A 21,657-nucleotide genomic window follows, 5' to 3' on the forward strand; every position below is an offset into this window, starting at 1 on the left:
AGGTTAGGACAGTTATGAATTTTCCAGAATTCCAAATATCTGATCAAGAACAAGAGGCCCTTGGGCCTTATAGGTCACCTGAACATCTGATGTATCAACTTTCCAACAATTGAATTTGGTTTGTGGTTTAAAGCTGAGGTCATGATATTCACAATTTTGATAGAGATACCATTGGTCACCATAACTATACACTTAGCATGCTTAGCTAGGTTACTTCATACCTATAGGCAGAGTAGGTGAACATAAAAATGCATTTCAACTAATCAGTCATATTCAGCAATAATCAGTAGTGCCCCCACCCCACAGGAACTCATGACCCAGAGGCTATTCATTTCACAATTTTAGAGAAGGTATCCTTGCTCATGTTAAATGTTTGATTAATACCAATGAGCAAATTTTAAAGCATTAATTTATTTTCAGTACATAATCATAAAAGCCCCCTCCCCACCCTTTACAGTACCCCTGACCCAGAAGTCTTGAAATTCAAAATTCTGGAAGGTCCCTTGTTCATCATGACTATGTAGGTAGCTCATCACCTTTTCAGTTCACCCAGGAGAAGAGGAAAACAGGGTTCTCCATCATTTCAAATTTAATTGTGGCACAAATTAAGGCTTTTGCGAAGTGCTAATATTCACGGTTATTTCACGACCAAATTTGCAAAGGAACCATGAAATAAATTAAGAATCACAGTTTATGACACAACCCATGAATCATTAGTTTAACATACAAATGACATTTATTATTTTGAAAATTGATTGATAAATTTAATAATAAAAGCAACTAGTGCTAATTGTAACGGGGACCGTTACATATGTTCCCCAAACGCTCCCCAACTCCCTTTTGGTGCCATATTCCCTATAAGCTTCATTAAATAAGACAGACTCTACGCATTTGAGACTTTAACAACGTTTACCCAGAAGTGTACCAATTTCATTCAAATTTTAGCATTGCACATGTGCGCATGTGAATGCATGTGCGTAATGACCACACAATCTTGTCTTTACAATCTATAGATTTTAATATACTAAATATCAAAGTATTTAATCCAAACGTATTAAAAAATACGCTAATTCAAGTGTATTTTTGATTTAACTAATTTCACGTGCACGCACATGCTCACATAAGCATGGCGACCATACTTTCTTGTAGAAGTCCATTACATCTATCTATGTTCTAAATCCCACCCCGTTTGGTTGAAAACCAAGGGAGTTATAGCTGTTCAAAGATTCAGCCAATCAGATTGCAGCGCACGTACATGCATGTGTATGCATGTGCATGGTGACCATGTCTTCTTGTAGAAGTCCATTATATCTATCCATGTTCCAAATCCCATCCTGTTTGGTTGAAAACCAAGGGAGTTATAGCTATTTTAAGCATAAGCCAATCAGATTGCAGCGCACGTGCATGCACGCGTTTTCAAAATAATTGCTATATATCTTATTGTAGGATATCCTAATACATGCCTATATTTAAAATTTCAAAGGATTTCGTCAAAAAACAAGAAAGATATTGAGACTTTAGTTTCAGCCAATCAGAGCAAAGCGCACGTGCATGCGCGTGAGATCTTGCTTTTTTGACCATGTCATCTTGTCTATGCTTCTAATATATACTTCTAATATGAGTTTTAAAGCATATCATCAATAATTTAAATAGTTACGTCTGTATCAATTATATTGGACATTTCTCGTGTTGCACGTGCGAGCTCTTGCAAGCACATGTGCATGCACATGCTTTCATGATATTTCTTTTATTACGGGCTGTAGATCTCCCTAATGTATGACTATGTTCAAAATTTCAAATGATTTTATCAAAAAACAAGAAAGATATTGAGACTTTAGTTTCAGCCAATCAGAGCGAAGCGCACGTGCTTGCACGTGCGATCTTGCTATTTTGACCATGTCATCTTGTGCATACTACTCATATATCCTTATATTATGAGTTTCAAAACATTTCGTCTAAAAATAGAAAAGTTACGGTTATATCCATTATATATTTGTCATTTCAAGTTTTGCACGTGCGCGCTCTTGCAAGCACGTGCGCGCAAAATGACCTTGATTCTGCAAATCTACATAACATGCCTACTTACCCTAAAAAGGTTTCCCCTTAATCGGATGTGTACTTTACAAGATCATTCGCGGACAAAATTTTCCCGAGAAGAAAAATAATAATAATAATAATAACTAGAAACGATCTCGTTGCAAGCAACGAGAGGTCTTCCGTCCGATTCTGAAATAAAAAAACGAAAAATCTAGCTGAAAAAGTCATAAAAAAATATCAGTCACACGGGGGATCGAACCCGGGTCGACCGCGTGAAAATCCAACGCGCTAACCATTACGCCATCTGGAACACCGCTTCAATTTTTTAAATGCGAATTTCTTGAGATTAGCTTCTTTAATTCTAAAACAAATTACACATTTCGCATTCATTTAAGAGTCTCTATTAACCCTATAAAAATTATTTTATTATTATTATTATCATTGAGAGGCATATAATGAAAATTGTTGCATGAAAAGATTTAATTCTCAAGCTTCATTTAAAGACTTTTTGAATTAAATTATAGATTAAAGAGTTGTCCTTCCTAGCTGAGGGTCGGAGTCCCTTAAACAGGTGTGATAGCTTCAATGAAATTTAAAAAAAGAACGTTCTCATAGCCTACGTTTCGAAGTTTAGAAAGTATATTTAACACAAATACAAATTTCATTTTGTATATATGCATGTAAAGCGATGAAACGGTTATAAATTTTTAACTTTTTTTTCAATTTCTTGTTTTTCCCAAAGTGAACTATCCCGATTAGTTCATCGAAAAAAAGGTTGAAACGTTTCGCCGAAAAACATGGCTCGCCTTACAGGTACGACGGTCAAGGAATCAGATATCATTTATGCTCAATAACTTGAATCAGGTCTTTGACACCAAAATGCTAAAATAAAATACATGAAGCGATCTTTAAAAAAATCACTTTCTTATTATTTTTTCTTATTTATAAGTTTAATATGACACAAGTGTGCATAAAAAGCAGTGGTTAAGATTTATACTTGATATTGATACTGATATTATTGATTTTCTTTTTGAGAAAGTATTATTTATAAGTATGATTTAAGATCTTTTTTTTCGTGGTGTACAAGAATATTCGGTATCGAATTTCATTTGCACATTTAGTCTTTTCTTTTTCTACTTTGAGAACCAGCCAAAACCAATTAAAGAAGACGTTAGTTTGACACAGAACTGCAACGTAACTACGACGTGACAATCCAAGAATTCCTTTACATTTCATTTATCCTAATGTTACTTTCGTTCAAGCAAACGCTCGGCTGCCTCCATAAACCACTATTGCGAAATGTCGGCGTTGACAGAGACAGCCGCCATTTTGGGCCCACTTCAGATTTTTGAATCCTAATATCTAAAGTTTAGATTTTTCAGCATTCAAACAAATTATATAGTAAGCATAATAAGAAGGGTTTCTATTAAAATACGAAAAATAAATGAAAAATGTTGAAAAACAAAAAAGTTAGAAAAAACGATTTTTTAAAATTTGCATCTCGTAACGGCCGGAAGTACTGACGACGCACGAAATATCGATTCTGCAAACCACAAAGTCATGATCTATCATCTCCAATAAGTTTCCAGCTCATATCCTCAGCCATTTTCAATAAAATTGCGCGACAAAATCGCATTTTAAAATCAGAAAATTGTCCATAACTTGGCACCAAAGGCGAATTTTCCAAATTTTGTTTATGATGAACAAAGTTCATATTATGACTCATATTTTGTGAAAGTTTCATCGAAAACCGCCGAATAGTTTTCGAGAAATCGACTGCACAAATTTTTGTCAAAAAAATTAATAATAATAATAAGAAACAGTAGAATCACTATAAGGTCTTCCGTGAAGACGGAAGACCTTAATAAGAAACAGAGTAAAAACAATATGTTCCCCAACTTCGTTTGGGGAACATAATAAATCAATATTGAATAAATAAAGTGTAAAAAGAATTAATTATATAGTGTTCATTAAAGGACGAAGGAAATTTTGGTAAGTAGTCACACAATCATGCTAACATCTATATTTTCAATCATCAGTATGAAGAGTAAAATATCTTAACACTTGTGAATAAAAAAAAATACTTGAGCTGTTTAGACCGAGTCATAAAATCAGTTTGGTGGTTTAATTGTTAATTTTTCAACATTACAAAATCCCATGATTACGATAGATGTGTTTGACTGATGGTGCAAATGCAATTTCAAACCATGTAAATGGGACCATGGAGAACCCTCAGAGATGATTCTCAAGAATTAACGCATTTTTACTATATAATCAGATTACAGAGCCCCACCATAACTCCAGAACCGCGACCCTAAGGTCATAAATTCAAAATTTAAAAAGAGGTATCCTTGCTCATCATAACTATGTATGTAGTTAGTGTGTTTAATAACCAGGAGCAGAAAAGTTTTCAATGAATTAATGCATTTTCGCTATGTAAGGAATAGAGCCCAACCTTAACACCCAAACCTTGAACCAGTGGGCATGAAATTCACAATTTTGGATGAGGCACCCTCCCTTATCATAACTCTACATTAAGTTTGTTTGTTTAACACACAGGAGTACAGACCTCCAGATTCTGTCTGATATGGTATAATTTTCATGGAATGGGTATATCCAGTTTGAACAACTTGTATTATACATGTATTTATCTACTCTGGTACAATGATAACTGATGAAGATATAAAATTTTACCATTCCTGTTTCCTCATTTCTTGTATCAGATAAACTAGACGATAGAGAATTTCTCTGAATATGTAGACAAAGCAACCACCCAATCCACCATCAAAGTCCTGAAGTAGGAGTCTGCATACAAGGCAATACATCTGCAGCACCCGCCGCTTCTCATGTAATCGTTGGTCCATAAACAATCTCAACGACAACTCCTGTAGGATCTTTTGAAAGGAATCCTTTTAAAAATTATCAACATTATATTTTAAGAACTTTTCAACAAAACCATTATACAAATAACAAGAGGCCCAAGGGCCTTGAATCGCTCTTCTGATAAATTGTACAATCTATCACTTCTATTTGATGCCTCTAACTCTAAGTATCGTAAGACCCAAGTTGCATCTACTGACAAAGTTTGATGATTCTTAGGCAATTAGAACTGAAGATATTTTAATAAACCTATAACAAGAGGCCCATGGGCCACTTTGCTCACCTGTGCACTGTGGCTAGGAAAAAAGCAGAAATTAGTTTATTATTGAAAATTTTAAACCCAAAAGTAGTCCCATGACCAATCATGGCTTTGCGATTCTCAAGAAGATGATTTTTAAAAAATTTTCCTATATATTTCTATGTAAAACTTTGATCCGCCACTGTGGCCCCGCCCTACCCCGGGGGTCATGATTTGAACAAACTTGAATCTACACTACCTGAGGATGCTTCCATATAAATATGATCAATTATGGCTTTGCTATTCTTTAGAAGAAGATTCTTAAAGAATTTTCCTATGTATTTCTATGTAAAACTTTGGTCAGCCATTGTGGCCCTGCCCTACCCCCCGGGGTCATGATTCAAACAAATTTGAATCTACACAACCTGAGGATGTTTTCCCATAAGTTTCATCTTTCCTGGCACAGTGGTTCTTGAGAAGAAGATTTTTAAAGCATACCAGCAAATTTTCATTAATTCCCAATTATCTCCCCTTGAATGAGGACGTGGCCCTTAATTTGAACAAACTTGAATCCCCTTCACCCAAGGATGCTTTGTGGCAAGTTTGGTTGAAATTGGCCCAGCGGTTCTTGAGATGAAGATGAAAATGTGAAAAGTTTACAGACAGACGGACAGACAGACAGCTGGACACACAGACGCCGGACAAAATGTGATCAGAAAAGCTCACTTGAGCCTTCGGCTCAGGTGAGCTAAAAAACCATAAGTAGGTCACAGTGACCTATTTAAGCTTGAAGTTTTCTGAGGACTCAAGATGCATTAATACACAAAGATTGAAGATTCTAAGCCAATAAGTATTCGAGATATTTAAAAGTAGGTCACTGTGACCTACTTTTTTGTCTACATTCCCTGAAAACCAGATGCATCAACTGACAAAGTTTGCTGATTCTAAGCCAATGAGTACCCAAGATACTTAAATATATCCATAAAAAATAAAAGGTAAGTCACTGTGACCTAATTTTTACTAGACGAATTTCTTAAAACCCAACTTACATCAACTGACAAAGTTTGATGATTCTAAGCCAATAAGTACCTGAGATATTCAAAAGTAGGTCACTATGACCTACTTCTTGTTCGACATTCTCTGAAAACCAAAGACGCCCCAACTGACAAAGTTTATCAATTCTAGGTCAATTAGTACTCGAGATAAGAAAATATAGCCATAAAATGTCAAAAGTAGGTCAAGTGATGTAATTTTTGGTTTGCATTCCCCGAAAACCCAAGATGCATCAACTGACAAAGTTTGATGATTCTAAGCCAATAAGTACCAAGTTTGATACTTAGATACATTTTGAAAACAAATAAAGTGAAAGCCAAGTGAAAGTCAGATTATTTAATTCTTTACTTTCGACTCTATCGTTTTGTTTCAATATATACATTGGAGGAATTTAAACCATAAACAAAATCATGAGCGATGAATGCTCTTCCATTGAGACGGATGTTACTGCATTTTCTTCTGATGAAGATGATTTCAGAAATTTGCCTTCTCCTTCTAGCTTTGGTAAATACAAGATGGTGTACACAGTTAACAGTATGAACCAAGAGGACATGGACTGTAAACTGGATAATGTGAGTAGAAGGACATCTAACTTGAAGGATGCATAAATTATAATGGTTTAAAGTAATGTAGTAGTAGATATTTTAAGCGAGGACTCAATTTTGGCATTTTACAAGAGAGTAATGTATAGAGTTGATCATTGCATTGAATCCATTCCGAATTGAAGGTTACCGTTGTCTTTCCATGCATCAACAAACTGCTAAAAGTATTTCTTGCTAAAATTTAAATTTGTTTATCGCTAAAAATGTCTGTTTTAACGGTATTTGGTATTTTCATCTAACGCGGTGCCATTCTGTATATAATGGTCAGCAAAGTGAGTTTCCTTGATATTTATTAAAAACAACTATCACTTCATAAATACATGAACATTTTTATGTAAGAGTTCCATGATTCATACATTTCTTCACATTTTGATATTTTTCTGAGAGAAAAATAAAATATGAATGGATAGGTTCTCTGCTTCTATTTCACATGGGACTTTATGATACTGCATTCATTTCATACCACAAGTCTTGCATACTTAAACCTTTTTAAAAAATGTTCCATTTCTTGAATCTTCATCAAGTTGGGATCTTTTTTTTTTTTAAATTTGAAGATAGAAGTTGGTTTACTTTTTTCCATAAAAGTTGATAAATCTTTGCAGAAAGATTTCTTAGAATGAATTAAATACGGCTTAACTCTCTATATAATAAGTATATGCTTATTGCGATTCATTCAACGCAATTCCTTCTTTTCGAAATAAAATTCAGATTTCCAATATATAGTAACAAAGGATAGATTTTACTTTATGTTTAAGTAAGATTTTTCGAACTAAGACAATGATTAAAACAAAGTTTGAATTATTCTTTATTACGACTGTAGAATTTATTTTGTTTCTTATTAACGATGAAGAATATTGTTTTCATCATTAGTACGTGTGTATGCCACGTTCGCTTTCCTTAGAAGACACACCAAATGTAATTTGTCAAGCCTTAAACTAAATACGATGTTCGTCTGGAATCTGAAAGTTTGCCTTCCAGAGGAAATAAACTGTGGTCTAATGGCTACCTGTATATATGTCAGGACATTGGAATGTTTTGTTAGATACATTTTAAGAAATTTGACTCGCATTCCTAACATTTATAGAAAAAATATCTAATATACACAATCTTTAGTTGGTAAACATATCAAAGGTTTTTGACGGTTGACACCTTTTTAATAATGTTTTGCTTATTTACCAAAAGTTTGTTATTTACTTCAATATTAAGAACGAGTACTTCAACAAAAAAGGCTGACTGGGTGAAGTATTTTTCGACTTATTTGGTTGTAAATGATTCTTACAATTTAATGTATCAAATAAATGTATTTTTAAATTAACATTTACAGACTTTCTAACAAGTTCAAATATCTTCTTATTTACTTCTCTTAAATAAAACTTTTAAAGTATTAACACATTGCATGACAACTTTTACTTATTTAAACATAGACATTGTTTATATATATATTCAAGATTTATGGTAAGATATATTAAGATCTGTCCTTAGATACATTGCCAAGTAATGGGTTAAATCAAAATGTACTGAAACAAATATCAGTTAAGCTTTTATCATTCAGTAAATATTATGTCAAGTACATTTCAGTTTCTATGTTATCTTCTCAATGCCACTTTGACCTTAAACTCAAGATGAATATATTTGACGCAATTGCGATTGATGATAATTACAATTCGAGATCTTGTGAAAAGTTGAAAAAAATACCCATCCATTTAAATCTTGCTTATCAGAAGTAAAATTACGTTTTTCATATGCTTCTTAATTAATTTTTTTAATAAAAAAGATCTATAATTATGAATATATTCCTTACCTGATGTCATTAAAATTAAATTAACTTATCTGTTATTAAACAATCTTTTTTTAAATTTCTGATCAGTCCTTACACTTCTGAAAAATCAAATTTGATTTTACACATTTAGTGTGTAAAAAAAGATCACCTCTATTCTTCTGGAAAAAGTTATCCAAATCGTATTAAAAGTTATTATTTATCCTATTCTAAGGTAATTTGTTTAAAGATTATTATTAGTCCATACCTGGAATTGACATTCTAGTTAAATAAAGTTTCAAGTGTCTTTACTTTTTTAACCAACTGGCTCATCAGAGTTGTTATACATAATATTAATAAGGGAAAAACATATACAGAGAGAATGAACGTAAAAAAAAAACACATATATTAAAATAATACTATACATCATTTTATTTTTAACATTCTTGCAGCATGGAAAAATTTGCCTAAATTTAAGAAAACTTTAATATTATTATAACTTAACCGTTGAATTAATTTGAAGACTCTTGGTTTAGTACCGGTATAATAATACTTTTTTCAAAATTTCTTTCCTAGATCAATTTACAAATGGCTGAATATTATGTTAATTTTTTTTCATGATTTATGCCCTCTTAAAGTCAATTTAGGATCTATCAAAAATATTTTGAAATTGATTTGAAAAATTGTCGAATTTAATTCAATTCGCTTTAAAATTTTTGGAATTTGTTATAACGAATTTTATTTGTTATAACAGGTTTATTGAATTCATTATATTGAATACAAGTAATTGTTACATATATAACAGTTTAAATTCGTTTAAACGAAATCTTAATTTTGTTATAATAATTTAAATTCGTTTAAACAAACTCTTAAATTTGTTTTAATGAGTTAAAGTCGTTTAATCAAACACAACAAAAAGAAAAATCACTATATTTCTGTTAGTACTTCAAATATTACGTCCGAAATCTAAGTACATAATAATAGAACAATTTAAAGATACATTTGAGAAAATTGTTGAAAAATATTGCGAATTTTAGAAAATCAATGAGTTAAATTTTTGAATCCGCATGCTTTTGCTTCAATTTTTTTGTCGTGCGCCGTACCTCTCCATCAACGATATCAACATACCGATAATTTTAGTAGAATTTTTTTAAAATACAGAAAATTTGCCCAAAATTTATTGGAATCTTTAAGATACATATTTCTGTGAAATTTTATAACTATATGACGTCTGAAAGAGTAAATAATAGCACAGTCCGCGTAATTTTTGAACGACCCTCGTTTGTTCGTGGGGGACCAATGTTCGTGGCTTTCTTGGGTAACCCTGACCCACGAATTTACATCCCCACGAACGTATATTCAAACATATATATTATCATTGTTAAAAAATATACACAGACTAAAATTAATTTTATATCGTAAAATAACCGTTACCCTTGTGTTCGTGTGATTGCGCATATTGAAGACAATCAGGTTTTGGACACAAAACCAAAATTAAAAAAAAAGCCCAAAAATCATAATGTATGAAAGACATTGATGATTATATACAATAATTAAAAAAGGATAAACATTACTGTTAAATCTAAGTAGTGTTTACATTATAGTCCAACACGCTCAAATGCCTTTCTGATGAGGTCAATTTTCAGTACGATTTTGAAGTGGGTGCTAATTATAGGGCCTAATTAACCAATTAGCATGAATTGGTTTCTGGGTTTTTATGTCAAATTGGCATTGTCACTGTCGTTCTCATCCAGAGATTTAAAAACCTGTTGATTTAAGTTGTTCTTTACCATCGTAATTTACCGCAACTTAAAGGCTGTAAATCATCGGTGAAAGCCGCCTGTACATTTATGTGTTCACAAGAGAGATAACTTGAATAAGCAACATTGACGGAGTTATCCTTCTTTGTTTTAACTTTTAAAAAAATGAAATAGAACTTGTTACCAACGAAATTACGTCCCCATGAACCAGGAAATTTTTGGTTACCCACGAACATTGACCCCCACGAATAAAAGTGATTCCACAGTATCTTGAATAGTATCTTTAAAGCTGAGCCTAACACTAGTTAAAGAACAAGAGGCCCAGGGGTCACATCGCTCACCTGAGCTAGGAAAAAGAACAAATCAGATCCGAATTGAAAAGTTTACTGAGGGGTGGGGAAAGGGGTTTTAATTCACTTTTACTTGAAAATGCCTCCATATCAATACTGCATATAACGTCATGAGAAAAAGATCATGTTCATTTTCTTCTTCTCCCTATAGCTATACTCCTGCTGGACACATTATTACAGGTGATGTAAATATAGTTAATAATAAGGACCTTAGATCACTTATTTTAAAAGGTCCTCAATATAGAGAATTTCAGAAATAATATGGATTCTGTTGAAAATTATGCCAGATGATGGGCCAGATATGAAAAAGAAGACGTTGACACCTTGTCAAAATGCATTAAATGTATCAGATCCATGTTAAAGTCACGTATTAAAAGATTGAGGGGAAATATAAAAACAATCTATCCTTATGTGTTCAATAATCCAGAAGTGAAACAAGAGGCCCAGGGGCCACAACGCTCACCTGAGAACATAGGCTAGGAAAAAGCACATATCAGATCAGAACTGAAAGTTTACTAAAGCGGGGGGGGGGGGGGGGGGGGGGGGGGCTTGAATTTTAACCCCCCAGGGTGTCATGATTTGAACAAACTAGAATCTACACTACCTGAGGATGATTCCATATAAATATCACTAATCATGGCTTTGAAGTACTTGAAAAGAAGATTTTAAAAGGTTTCCATATATATTCCTATAAAAACTTTGGTCGGCCATTTTGGCCCCACCCTAACCCCGAGGTTTATGATTTGAACAAATTTGAATCTACACTACCTGAGAAGGATACCACGAGTTTCATCTTTCCTGGCCCAGTGGTTCTTGAGAGGAAGATTTTTAAAGATTTTTCCTGAATACTCCTATGTAAAACTTTTAACGGCCATTATGTCCCCACCCTAGCCCTGGCCCAGGGGTCATAATTTGAACAAACTTGAATCTACACTACCTGAGGATGATTCCACATGAGTTTTATCTTTCCTGTCTCAATGGTTCTTGAGAAGAAGATTTTTAAGGATTTTTCCTTTATATTCCTATGTAAAACTTTTTACGGTCATTATGGCCCCACCCTAGCTCCGGGGGGTCATGATTTGAACAAATCTGAATCTATACTACCTGAGGATAATTTCACATGAGTTTCATTTTTCCTGGCACAGTGGTTCTTGAGAAGAAGATTTTTAAAGATTTTTCCTATATATTCCTATGTAAAACTTTGATCGGCCATTTTGGCCCCACCCTACCCCCGGGGGTCATGATTTGAACAAATTTGAATCTACACTACCTGAGGATGATTCCACATGAGTTTCATCTTTCCTGGCCCAGTGGTTCTTGAGAAGAAGATTTTTAAAGATTTTTCCTATATATTCCTTTGTAAAACTTTGATCGGCCATTTTGGCTCCGCCCTACCCCCGGGGGCCATGATTTGAACAAAATTGAATCTACACTACCTGAGGATGCTTCCATATAAATAGGATCAATCATGGCTTTATTATTCTTGAGAAGAAGATTTTTAAAGAATTTTCCTATATATTTCTATGTAAAACTTTGATCGGCCATTTTGGCCCCGCCCTACCCCCAGGGGCCATGATTTGAAGAAACTTGAATCTACACTACCTGAGGATGATTTCACACGAGTTTCATCTTTCCTGGCCCAGGGGTTCTTGAGAAAAAGAATTCTTAAAAATGCCATTAATTTTTCTCTAATTCATAATTATCTCCCCTTGGAAAAGGGCGTGGCCCTTCATTTGAACAGACTTGAATCCCCTTTACCCAAGGATACTTTGTAGCAAGTTTGGTTGAAATTGGCCCAGTGGTTCTTGAGAAGAAGATGAAAATGTGAAAAGTTTACAACGACAACAAGAACGACGACAGACAACGGACAAATTTTGATCAGAAAAGCTCACTTGAGCCTTTGGCTCAGGTGAGCTAAAAAGAATTAGATAGAGTACATGATCAGTACGCACTAGTCCTCGCCGACAAAGCATTGTAACAACATTGTCTTCGTTTGTAAGGCTCATTGTATAAATTGTACTTTAAAAAGACTTGGATTAAAATAATTCTACAAGTGGTAATCCTACTTATACTCATACTTCCCTTTCTAAGGAGGAACATATTTTTAATATTCCACAGAGCCAAAATGAATTTGAACTACCCTATACCGTATAACGGGTAATTTTTACTGCTGTAAATTTTTATGAATTTTGGTCAAAAAAGGGTGATTTAAATTTTTACGCATTAATTTTTTATGAACTGAACATGTCCGTAAAAATTAAAATCTTCAGACGTAAAGTTCCAGAGCACTGATTGTTAGCACTTTGAATGCGTTAACGTACAAATAATGTGTCCAAAAACCCGATGTAAGAGACAGAGATTTATTAAATTATAAAAATATAAGCAATGCAACAAATTACATAACGTATATATTTTTTTATCATTTTCCTTTATTTACATGAACCATGTGCCTTTCATTTATTAACTAGATGTTGTCATGAGACAGTAATACCCGCACTAAGGTGTTTGCCTCTAAATACACACTTGTACATATTGGGCTTTCCAAGGAAAAAGTCAAATTAATTCTATAATTTACACAGTACGAGGGTTGTCCCATAAAATCGTGGACAAAGCGCTTTTCTCGAAAAGTAATGGGCGCACTAAGCTGAAATTTTCAGTAAATGTTTATTCATCATATTTAAGTGTATCATAATGTTTTTGATTATATATATGCAACCAGAAGTCTCTGTCGAGACTGTAGCTCTACTGGTTTGTACTGATCAAAAACCGATCCACAGAATTATGTATCTTAGTGTAGTCTACTTGTGTGATAAGTTATATTGAAATCAGACCGAAACTGTAGAAGGAGTAGCATTTTAAAGGAATTCCACAGAAAATTATACTTTTAGTAACCATGGCAACACCGTTCATTGAAATCAAAAACCGATGCACAATTATATTTAAATTAGTGTAGTTTACTTGTGTGCCAAGTGATAATGAAATCAGACCAAAACTGTAGAAGGAGTAGTGTTTTAAAGGAATTTCTCAGAAAATTCTATTTTTAGTAACCATTGCAACACCGCTCATTGAAATCAAAAACCGATGCACTATTTTATGTATCTTAGTGTAGTCTATTTGTGTGCCAAGTGATATTAAAATGAGACTAAAACTGTAGAAGGAGTAGCGTTTTAAAGGAATTTCACAGAAAATTCTACTTTTAGTAACCATGGCAACATCGTTCATCGAAATCAAAAACCAATGCACTATTTTATGTATCTTAGTGTAGTCTACTTGTGTGCCAAGTGATATTGAAATGAGACTAAAACTGTAGAAGGAGTAGCATTTTAAAGGAATTTCACAGAAAATTCTATTTTTAGTAACCATGGCAACACCGTTCATCAAAATAAAAAACAAATGCACTATTTTAAGTATCTTAGTGTAGTCTACTTGTGTGCCAAGTGATATTGAAATGAGACTAAAACTGTAGAAGGAGTAGCGTTTTAAAGGAATTTCACAGAAAATTCTATTTTTAGTAACCATGGCAACATAGTTCATCGAAATCAAAAACCGATGCACTATTTTATGTATCTTAGTGTAGTCTACTTGTGTGCCAAGTGATATTGAAATGAGACTAAAACTGTAGAAGGAGTAACGTTTTAAAGGAATTTCACAGAAAATTCTACTTTTAGTAACCATGGCAACATCGTTCATCGAAATCAAAAACCAATGCACTATTTTATGTATCTTAGTGTAGTCTACTTGTGTGCCAAGTGATATTGAAATGAGACTAAAACTGTAGAAGGAGTAGCATTTTAAAGGAATTTCTCAGAAAATTCTATTTTTAGTAACGATGACAACATCGAAATCAAAAAACCGATGCACTATTTTAAGTATCTTAGTGTAGTCTACTTGTGTGCCAAGTGATATTGAAATGAGACTAAAACTGTAGAAGGAGTAGCGTTTTAAAGGAATTTCACAGAAAATTCTATTTTTAGTAACCATGGCAACATAGTTCATCGAAATCAAAAAACGATGCACAAGTTCAAGTATCTTAGTGTAGTCTACTTGTGTGCCAAGTGATATTGAAATGAGACTAAAACTGTAGAAGGAGTAGCGTTTTAAAGGAATTTCACAGAAAATTCTATTTTTAGTAACCATGGCAACATTGAAATCAAAAACCCATGCACTATTTTATGTATCTTAGTGTAGTCTACTTGTGTGCCAAGTAATATTGAAATCAGACCAAAACTGTAGAAGGAGTAGCGTTTTAAAGAATTTCTCAGAAAATTCTATTTTTAGTAACCATGGCATCACCATTCATCGAAATCAAAAACCGATGCACTATTTTATGTATCTTAGTGTAGTCTACTTGTATGCCAAGTTATATTGAAATCAGACCAAAAATGTAGAAGGAGTAGCGTTTTAAAGGTATTTCTCAGAAAATTCTATTTTTAGTAACCTTGGCAACACCGTTCATTAAAATCAAAAACAGATGTACAGAATTATGTATCTTAGTGTAGTCTACTTGTGTGCAAAGTTATATTGATATCAGACTGAAATTGTAGGAGGAGTAGCGTTTTGAAAAATTGTTTACAGACAGACGGACAGACAGACGGACAGACAGACAGACAGACAGACAGATGGACGGACGCCAGACGCATTACTATCGCATAAGCTCTTCTGGTCTCTGACCAGTAGAGCTAAAAATAAAGATTTTATTCTGCTTGAATATGCACAGGGTACGGTCCTACGGCGCACGGTAAAAATAACAAGGTTTTATTAGAGAATATACAAGTATTATTTCGTAATAAAAGTTTTCAATACATAAGACTAGGATGAAAATTGTCCTAATTAGATTCCTTAATCAATTCTGTCTTCTTTTTGAAAATTTCAAGGCATTTGGTTAATTTTTGGCATTTTCCCGAGCATTCGAAATGGGAAAGTGATAAAAACAATACACGAAAAATTGCGACGTTTTTTGACGTTACGGCGCACCGGAGAACAGTTAAGTTAGATTAGGATGTTGTAATGACACCTCAAGAGACTTTAAATAAATACAGAGGAAAGAAAATATGACAAATATCACCAGATCTTTAAAATATAAATTAAATGGAAGTTTTCTTAGCGAAGTTCTCTTTATCGAGTCCCCAGGTAGTACAAAACATACGGACAGACTGCGATTGTAGTAGCAAAAGACGCTGTCACTGTCGACCGTCGATATGAGATTCTCTGTTAGTTGAATGATGGTGAGAATACTGTCCGTAACTTGCTAATAAATCTTCAGTAGATCGCAAAGTGTGCCACATTGGTTCCTTAACTGGATATAAACACTCACGTATGTAAATCAGTAAAATTTCTAAATTTAAGTGGGGCTTATCCAACTTTATTTTTAGCAAACATGAAACGTGACGTTGTTTTAGACAACTTGACGTTATAATCCGTGCGCCGTAGGGCGATACAGTACATAACATAAAATATCAAAATTTGTTTATTTATGCATGTATCTATTTGAAATTTGCTATATATATTCATATTATAAGTACTAAAAAGTAGTGAAAATTTCAGAACGCAGTGATGATTATTCTTCAAACTAGACAACTTGTCCACGATTTTACGGGACAACCCTCGTACATGTATTTGTCACATTGAGTATAACATTCTCAGACCCTGTGACTATGTGACCTATAACACAGAGCCTCTTATTATGTATTTTATATGCTTCATAGGGGTCGGAAGCAAATTGAAAGTAAAAGTAGGGGGGGGCTAAGCCCCCCTATCCCCCCCCCCCCAGTTCACGCCTATGTGCTTAATACTTTACCATCCTGAAAAAAAAACAGAATTTAATTATTGATGTAAATTAGATTTTAAAAAATGTTTTGCTCATAACTGGAACTTTTTAAATTTACTGATCCCCCCCTTAACACCACACACACACACCCTCACGAAACGTACGTTTTTTTTAAAATAGGCTACACATGTAGATGGAAAAGTTATGTCAAAACATAGTTTGTTATGAATTAATTTAAAATTTGTTCTTGAACTATAAATGTTTACATGTAAACACCTTTTGGAAAATTTCTACATCACATTGGGTTGCGTCACCCATTATCACTTTTTTTAGATTAAGCACCACTCGGCACACCTCGGGCGATTCGTACATCTGATTTAGGCGACGGAATCAGCCAAGGTTTGCCGAATGGGATAGCTGCAGTGTGATGTGTATTGAAAAAATTCATTTTGTGTTATAATTGGATTATATTTCATGAAATTGACAGGACCTATGACAGTCGGTAAGTACAAGTTTAAGTATAGATTGGGATAAAATAAACTGAAATTCAAAAGATTAGGTTAAAGTTCAAAGATCATCGCATGCCACAGTAGACAAATTTCACAATGTAAATTTATCTCCCATTGTCGATGTGACATTCAGTTACTGGTGCAGATCCATTTTTTCTTTCAGGAGGGAAGGGGGGTTAAAAAAAAAATGCCAGCACAGAATTTCCTCACAAGCAAGGGAAAAAAAAACTGAAAACAAAATAAAAACAATGACAGTGGGGTTGTGGGGTCAATGTTTTTTAAGGGGGAGGATGTCCAAAGTCATTTTTTATTTGCTTCAGTATTTATAGTCTCATTTAAATAACAAAGCAAATTCCGGGGTTGGGGGGGGGGGGGTTCCACTCTCCCTAGCCACTCCCTGTCCCTCATATTACAATTGATCTTGTGACTCCGAAATAGAATTTTTTTCCATTTGACTATATACATGTGTTTATATTATGTCTGTTTGTCTGCAGAAATTTGATCAGTAATTTGGCTTAAATTTTGATCAGTAGGTGCTAGGGCTTTCATGCTTAACATGTGTATTTATTGTGAACTTTCAACAGGTATAGATATGTTTGACCTTGGCCCTAGAGTTTGAAAAAAACTTAAACCTTGGCAATTAATTTCTGAACAAGAAGTCCCAAACAAATTACTAAAAATAACATAAAACATGAACATGTTGGTTGTACCTCTTGTTCTCTCTTGAATCAGAAATGATGATATAAATATTTTTAAAATAATTATCATAAGATTTGAAAAGGTTGTGCATCTTAAAATTGACTAAGTTATGTGGCTGAATTAGCTATAAAAGTTTACTAGCTTTATTTTGCTACTCAAAACAACTATTTCAATCATACATGTTTTCTGAAATGTGCAGTTTTTTCAACAATGGATACATATGTCATACATTTTCAGCTTCTCAAGAGGGATGTTTAACAACAAACAAACAAATGACATAAAAAAACACAATATTGATTTGTGTTAAGAAATATGCAGAGGATTTTTTCCATCATAAATCTTCTTCTCAAGAACAGCAAGGGCATTATTGTCCCCTGTTTTGGGGAAAGGGAGGGGACATTAAATCTCATTTATCTGTCAGTCTGTCCATCTTTATACTGACAGTATGTGCATCTGTCACAGTAAATTTAACCTTGGTCATAACTCTTGAATAATAAAAGATAGGGTTTTCATATTTCACATGTACATTACCACAAAACTTTCTAAATAGACTATGATTTCTTAACCCAAGTGAGACCTTGACCTTAAAGTTTTACCTACTTTCCAAAAAATAACATTATTTTAGATTGATCATTTTGAAAGTGAAAAGATAGGGCATTCAAATTATACATGTTTATTACATGTGAAAAGAATTTTCCAAATATATCATGACTTTTGACTTTGTGACCTTGACCTAGAAGTTTAACCTAGTTTTCAAAGATATTATCATTTCTTTATAACTTTTGATTGAAAAGAGATAGGACTTTCATATTTGACATGTACATTACCTGCAACAAAATAATTCTGAACATGCTATGATTTTTCCCCTTTGAGATAATTTTCAAAAATTGACATATGATAGGGGTGCATATTTGACACACAATCTGCCATAAATTATGGCATCCCATTCACTAAAACACAGAAAGCAGAGGACACAATTCTTTGAATTTGCTTGTATAATCTTGATATGGAAACATCCTCATATAATGTAGATTCAAATTTTTTATGCCACACCATGATTAGGAATACATGTATAGTTTTTGTCATGTCCGTCCTCCACCCTTCCATCCGTCTTTCCATTGGGCTCAAAGAAAAAATTCTAGATATTTTTATCAAACTTCATATGCTGATAGATATTGAGGAGCATTTGACCCCCTGGCCAAAATCAAAATTCTGAAACCTTACTTGCACATCTACATGACACCACCAACCATCTCTTAAAAGATTATTAGACTACTGAGTAAAATGTAAAAATAAAAGAAGTTCAGGGAAGACGGGGCTTTTTGCATAAAAAACATCATTTTTCGACCCCCATTTGACCCCTGGGGCAAAATCGAAATTCCAAAACCTTACTGCACATCTACATGACACCACCAACCATCTCCCAAAAGATGATAAGGCTACTGTGTAAAATGTAAGAGGAGTCAGGGAAGACAGGGCTTTTTGCATAAAAAATGTTTATTTTTCGACCCCCATTTGAACCCCCGGGGCAAAATCAAAATTCCGAAACCTTACTGCACATCTACATGACACCACCAACCATCTCCCAAAAGATGATTAGGCTACTGAGTAAAATGTAAGAAGAGTTCAGGGAAGACGGGGGTTTTAGCATAACAAAACGTCATTTTTCGACCCCCATTTGACCCCACAGGGCTAAATCAAAATTCCGAAACCGTACAGCACATCTACATGACACCACCAACCATCTCCCAAAAGATGATAAGGCTACTGTGTAAAATGTAAGAGGAGTTCAGGGAAGACGGGACTTTTTGCATAAAAAACGTCATTTTTTGACCCCCATTTGAACCCCTGGGGCAAAATCAAAATTCTGAAACCTTACTGCACATCGATCTACATGACACCACCAACCATCTCTCAAAAGATGATTAGGCTACTGTTAAAAATGTAGGAGTAGTTCAGGGAAGAAAAGTGTGACAGATGGACGGACAGAAGGACGGACATGAGTAACAACAATATACCTGAACTTTCTTTAGAAAGTGCTGGTATAATGATTAATAAAACACATAGCTAGGCACACCACAAACTCGTCTGATATTTACCAAAAACAGAGAGAGACAACTCAAACTATCATAATTAAAGTGAAAGTATACAAGTACAATGTACTGTGTATTAAGAAGTCGATCAAAGCACATGAAAGAGAAGAAAGTGTCAAAGATTGAAAACATGGGTATAAATGGAAGGCCTGTATTTATTTAGTCATTAACAGAAGTCTCGTAAAAATACTAAAAAAAGAGTAACCAGGTAGGTCTAACTGATTATACCCGCACTTTCTAAAGAAAGTTCGGGTATATTGTTGTTACTCATGTCCGTCCGTCCGTCCGTCCGTCTGTCACACTTTTCTTCCCTGAACTCCTCCTACATTTTACACAGTAGCTTAATCATCTTTTAAGAGATGGTTGGTGGTGTCATGTAGATGTGCAGTAAGGTTTCGGAATTTTGATTTTGCCCCGGGGGGTCAAATGGGGGTCGAAAAATGACGTTTTTTGTGCAAAAAGTCCCGTCTTCCCTGAACTCCTTCTACATTTTACTCAGCAGCCTAATCACCTTTTGGGGGATGATTGGTGGTGTCATGTAGATGTGCAGTAAGGTTTCGGAATTTTGATTTTGCCCCGGGGGATCAAATGGGGGTCGAAAAATGACGTTTTTTATGCAAAAAGCCCCATCTTCCCTGAACTCCCCTTACATTTTACTTAGCAGCCTAATCATCTTTTGTGGGATGATTAGTGGTGTCATGTAGATGTGCAGTAAGGTTTCGGAATTTTGATTTTGCCCCGGGGGGTCAAATGGGGGTCGAAAAATGACGTTTTTTGTGCAAAAAGTCCCGTCTTCCCTGAACTCCTTCTACATTTTACTCAGCAGCCTAATCACCTTTTGGGGGATGATTGGTGGTGTCATGTTGATGTGCAGTAAGGTTTCGGAATTTTGATTTTTCCCCGGGGGGTCAAATGGGGGTCGAAAAATGACGTTTTTTTATGCAAAAAGCCCCATCTTCCCTGAACTCCTCTTACATTTTACTTAGCAGCCTAATCATCTTTTGTGGGATGATTAGTGGTGTCATGTAGATGTGCAGTAAGGTTTCGGAATTTTGATTTTGCCCCGGGGGGTCAAATGGGGGTCGAAAAATGACGTTTTTTGTGCAAAAAGTCCCGTCTTCCCTGAACTCCTTCTACATTTTACTCAGCAGCCAAATCACCTTTTGGGGGATGGTTGGTGGTGTCATGTAGATGTGCAGTAAGGTTTCGAATTTTAATTTTGCCCCGGGGGGTCAAATGGGGGTCGAATAATGACGTTTTTTATGTAAAAAGCCCCATCTTCCCTGAACTCCTCTTACATTTTACTTAGCAGCCTAATCATCTTTTGTGGGATGATTAGTGGTGACATGTAGATGTGCAGTAAGGTTTCGGAATTTTGATTTTGCCCCGGGGGGTCAAATGGGGGTCGAAAAATGACGTTTTTTGTGCAAAAAGTCCCGTCTTCCCTGAACTCCTTCTACATTTTACTCAGCAGCCTAATCACCATTTGGGGGATGGTTGGTGGTGTCAGGTAGATGTGCAGTAAGGTTTAGAATTTTAATTTTGCCCCGGGGGGTCAAATGGGGTTCGAAAAATGACGTTTTTTAATACAAAAAGCCCTGTTTTCCCTGAACTTCTCTTCCATTTTACTTAGCAGCCTAATCATCTTTTGGGGGATGATTAGTGGTGTCATGTAGATGTGCAGTAAGGTTTCGGAATTTTGATTTTGCCCCAGGGGGTCAAATGGGGGTCGAAAAATAAAATTTTTTTTATACAAAAAGCCCTGTTTTCCCTGAACTTCTCTTACATTTTACTCAGCAGCCTAATCATCTTTTAGGAGATGGTTGGTGGGGTCATGTAGATGTGCAGTAAGGTTTTGGAATTTTGATTTTGCCCCGGGGGTCAAATGGGGGTCGAAAAATGATGTTTTTTAT

At 34.5% G+C, this 21,657-nt stretch overlaps 1 protein-coding gene across 1 annotated transcript in view; it reads right to left on the reverse strand.

Annotated features, from left to right (window-relative positions):
* Positions 1 to 4,688: 4,688 nt before the first annotated feature.
* Positions 4,689 to 21,657, reverse strand: part of LOC134242972 (serine-protein kinase ATM-like) — a gene marked incomplete at its 5' end in the record, with an annotated part of 49,883 nt that continues 32,914 nt past the window's right edge. The window contains one exon of the mRNA XM_062725185.1: positions 4,689 to 4,946. Coding sequence (XP_062581169.1) covers positions 4,728 to 4,946 — 219 coding nt within the window. The remainder of the gene's footprint in view (positions 4,947 to 21,657) is intronic.

The sequence above is a fragment of the Saccostrea cucullata genome, unplaced genomic scaffold (assembly GCF_032062105.1).
Source record: "Saccostrea cucullata isolate Sc308-1 unplaced genomic scaffold, CSIRO_AGI_Scuc_v1 ctg2546, whole genome shotgun sequence".
In the NCBI taxonomy this organism is placed as follows: Eukaryota; Metazoa; Mollusca; class Bivalvia; order Ostreida; family Ostreidae; genus Saccostrea; species Saccostrea cuccullata.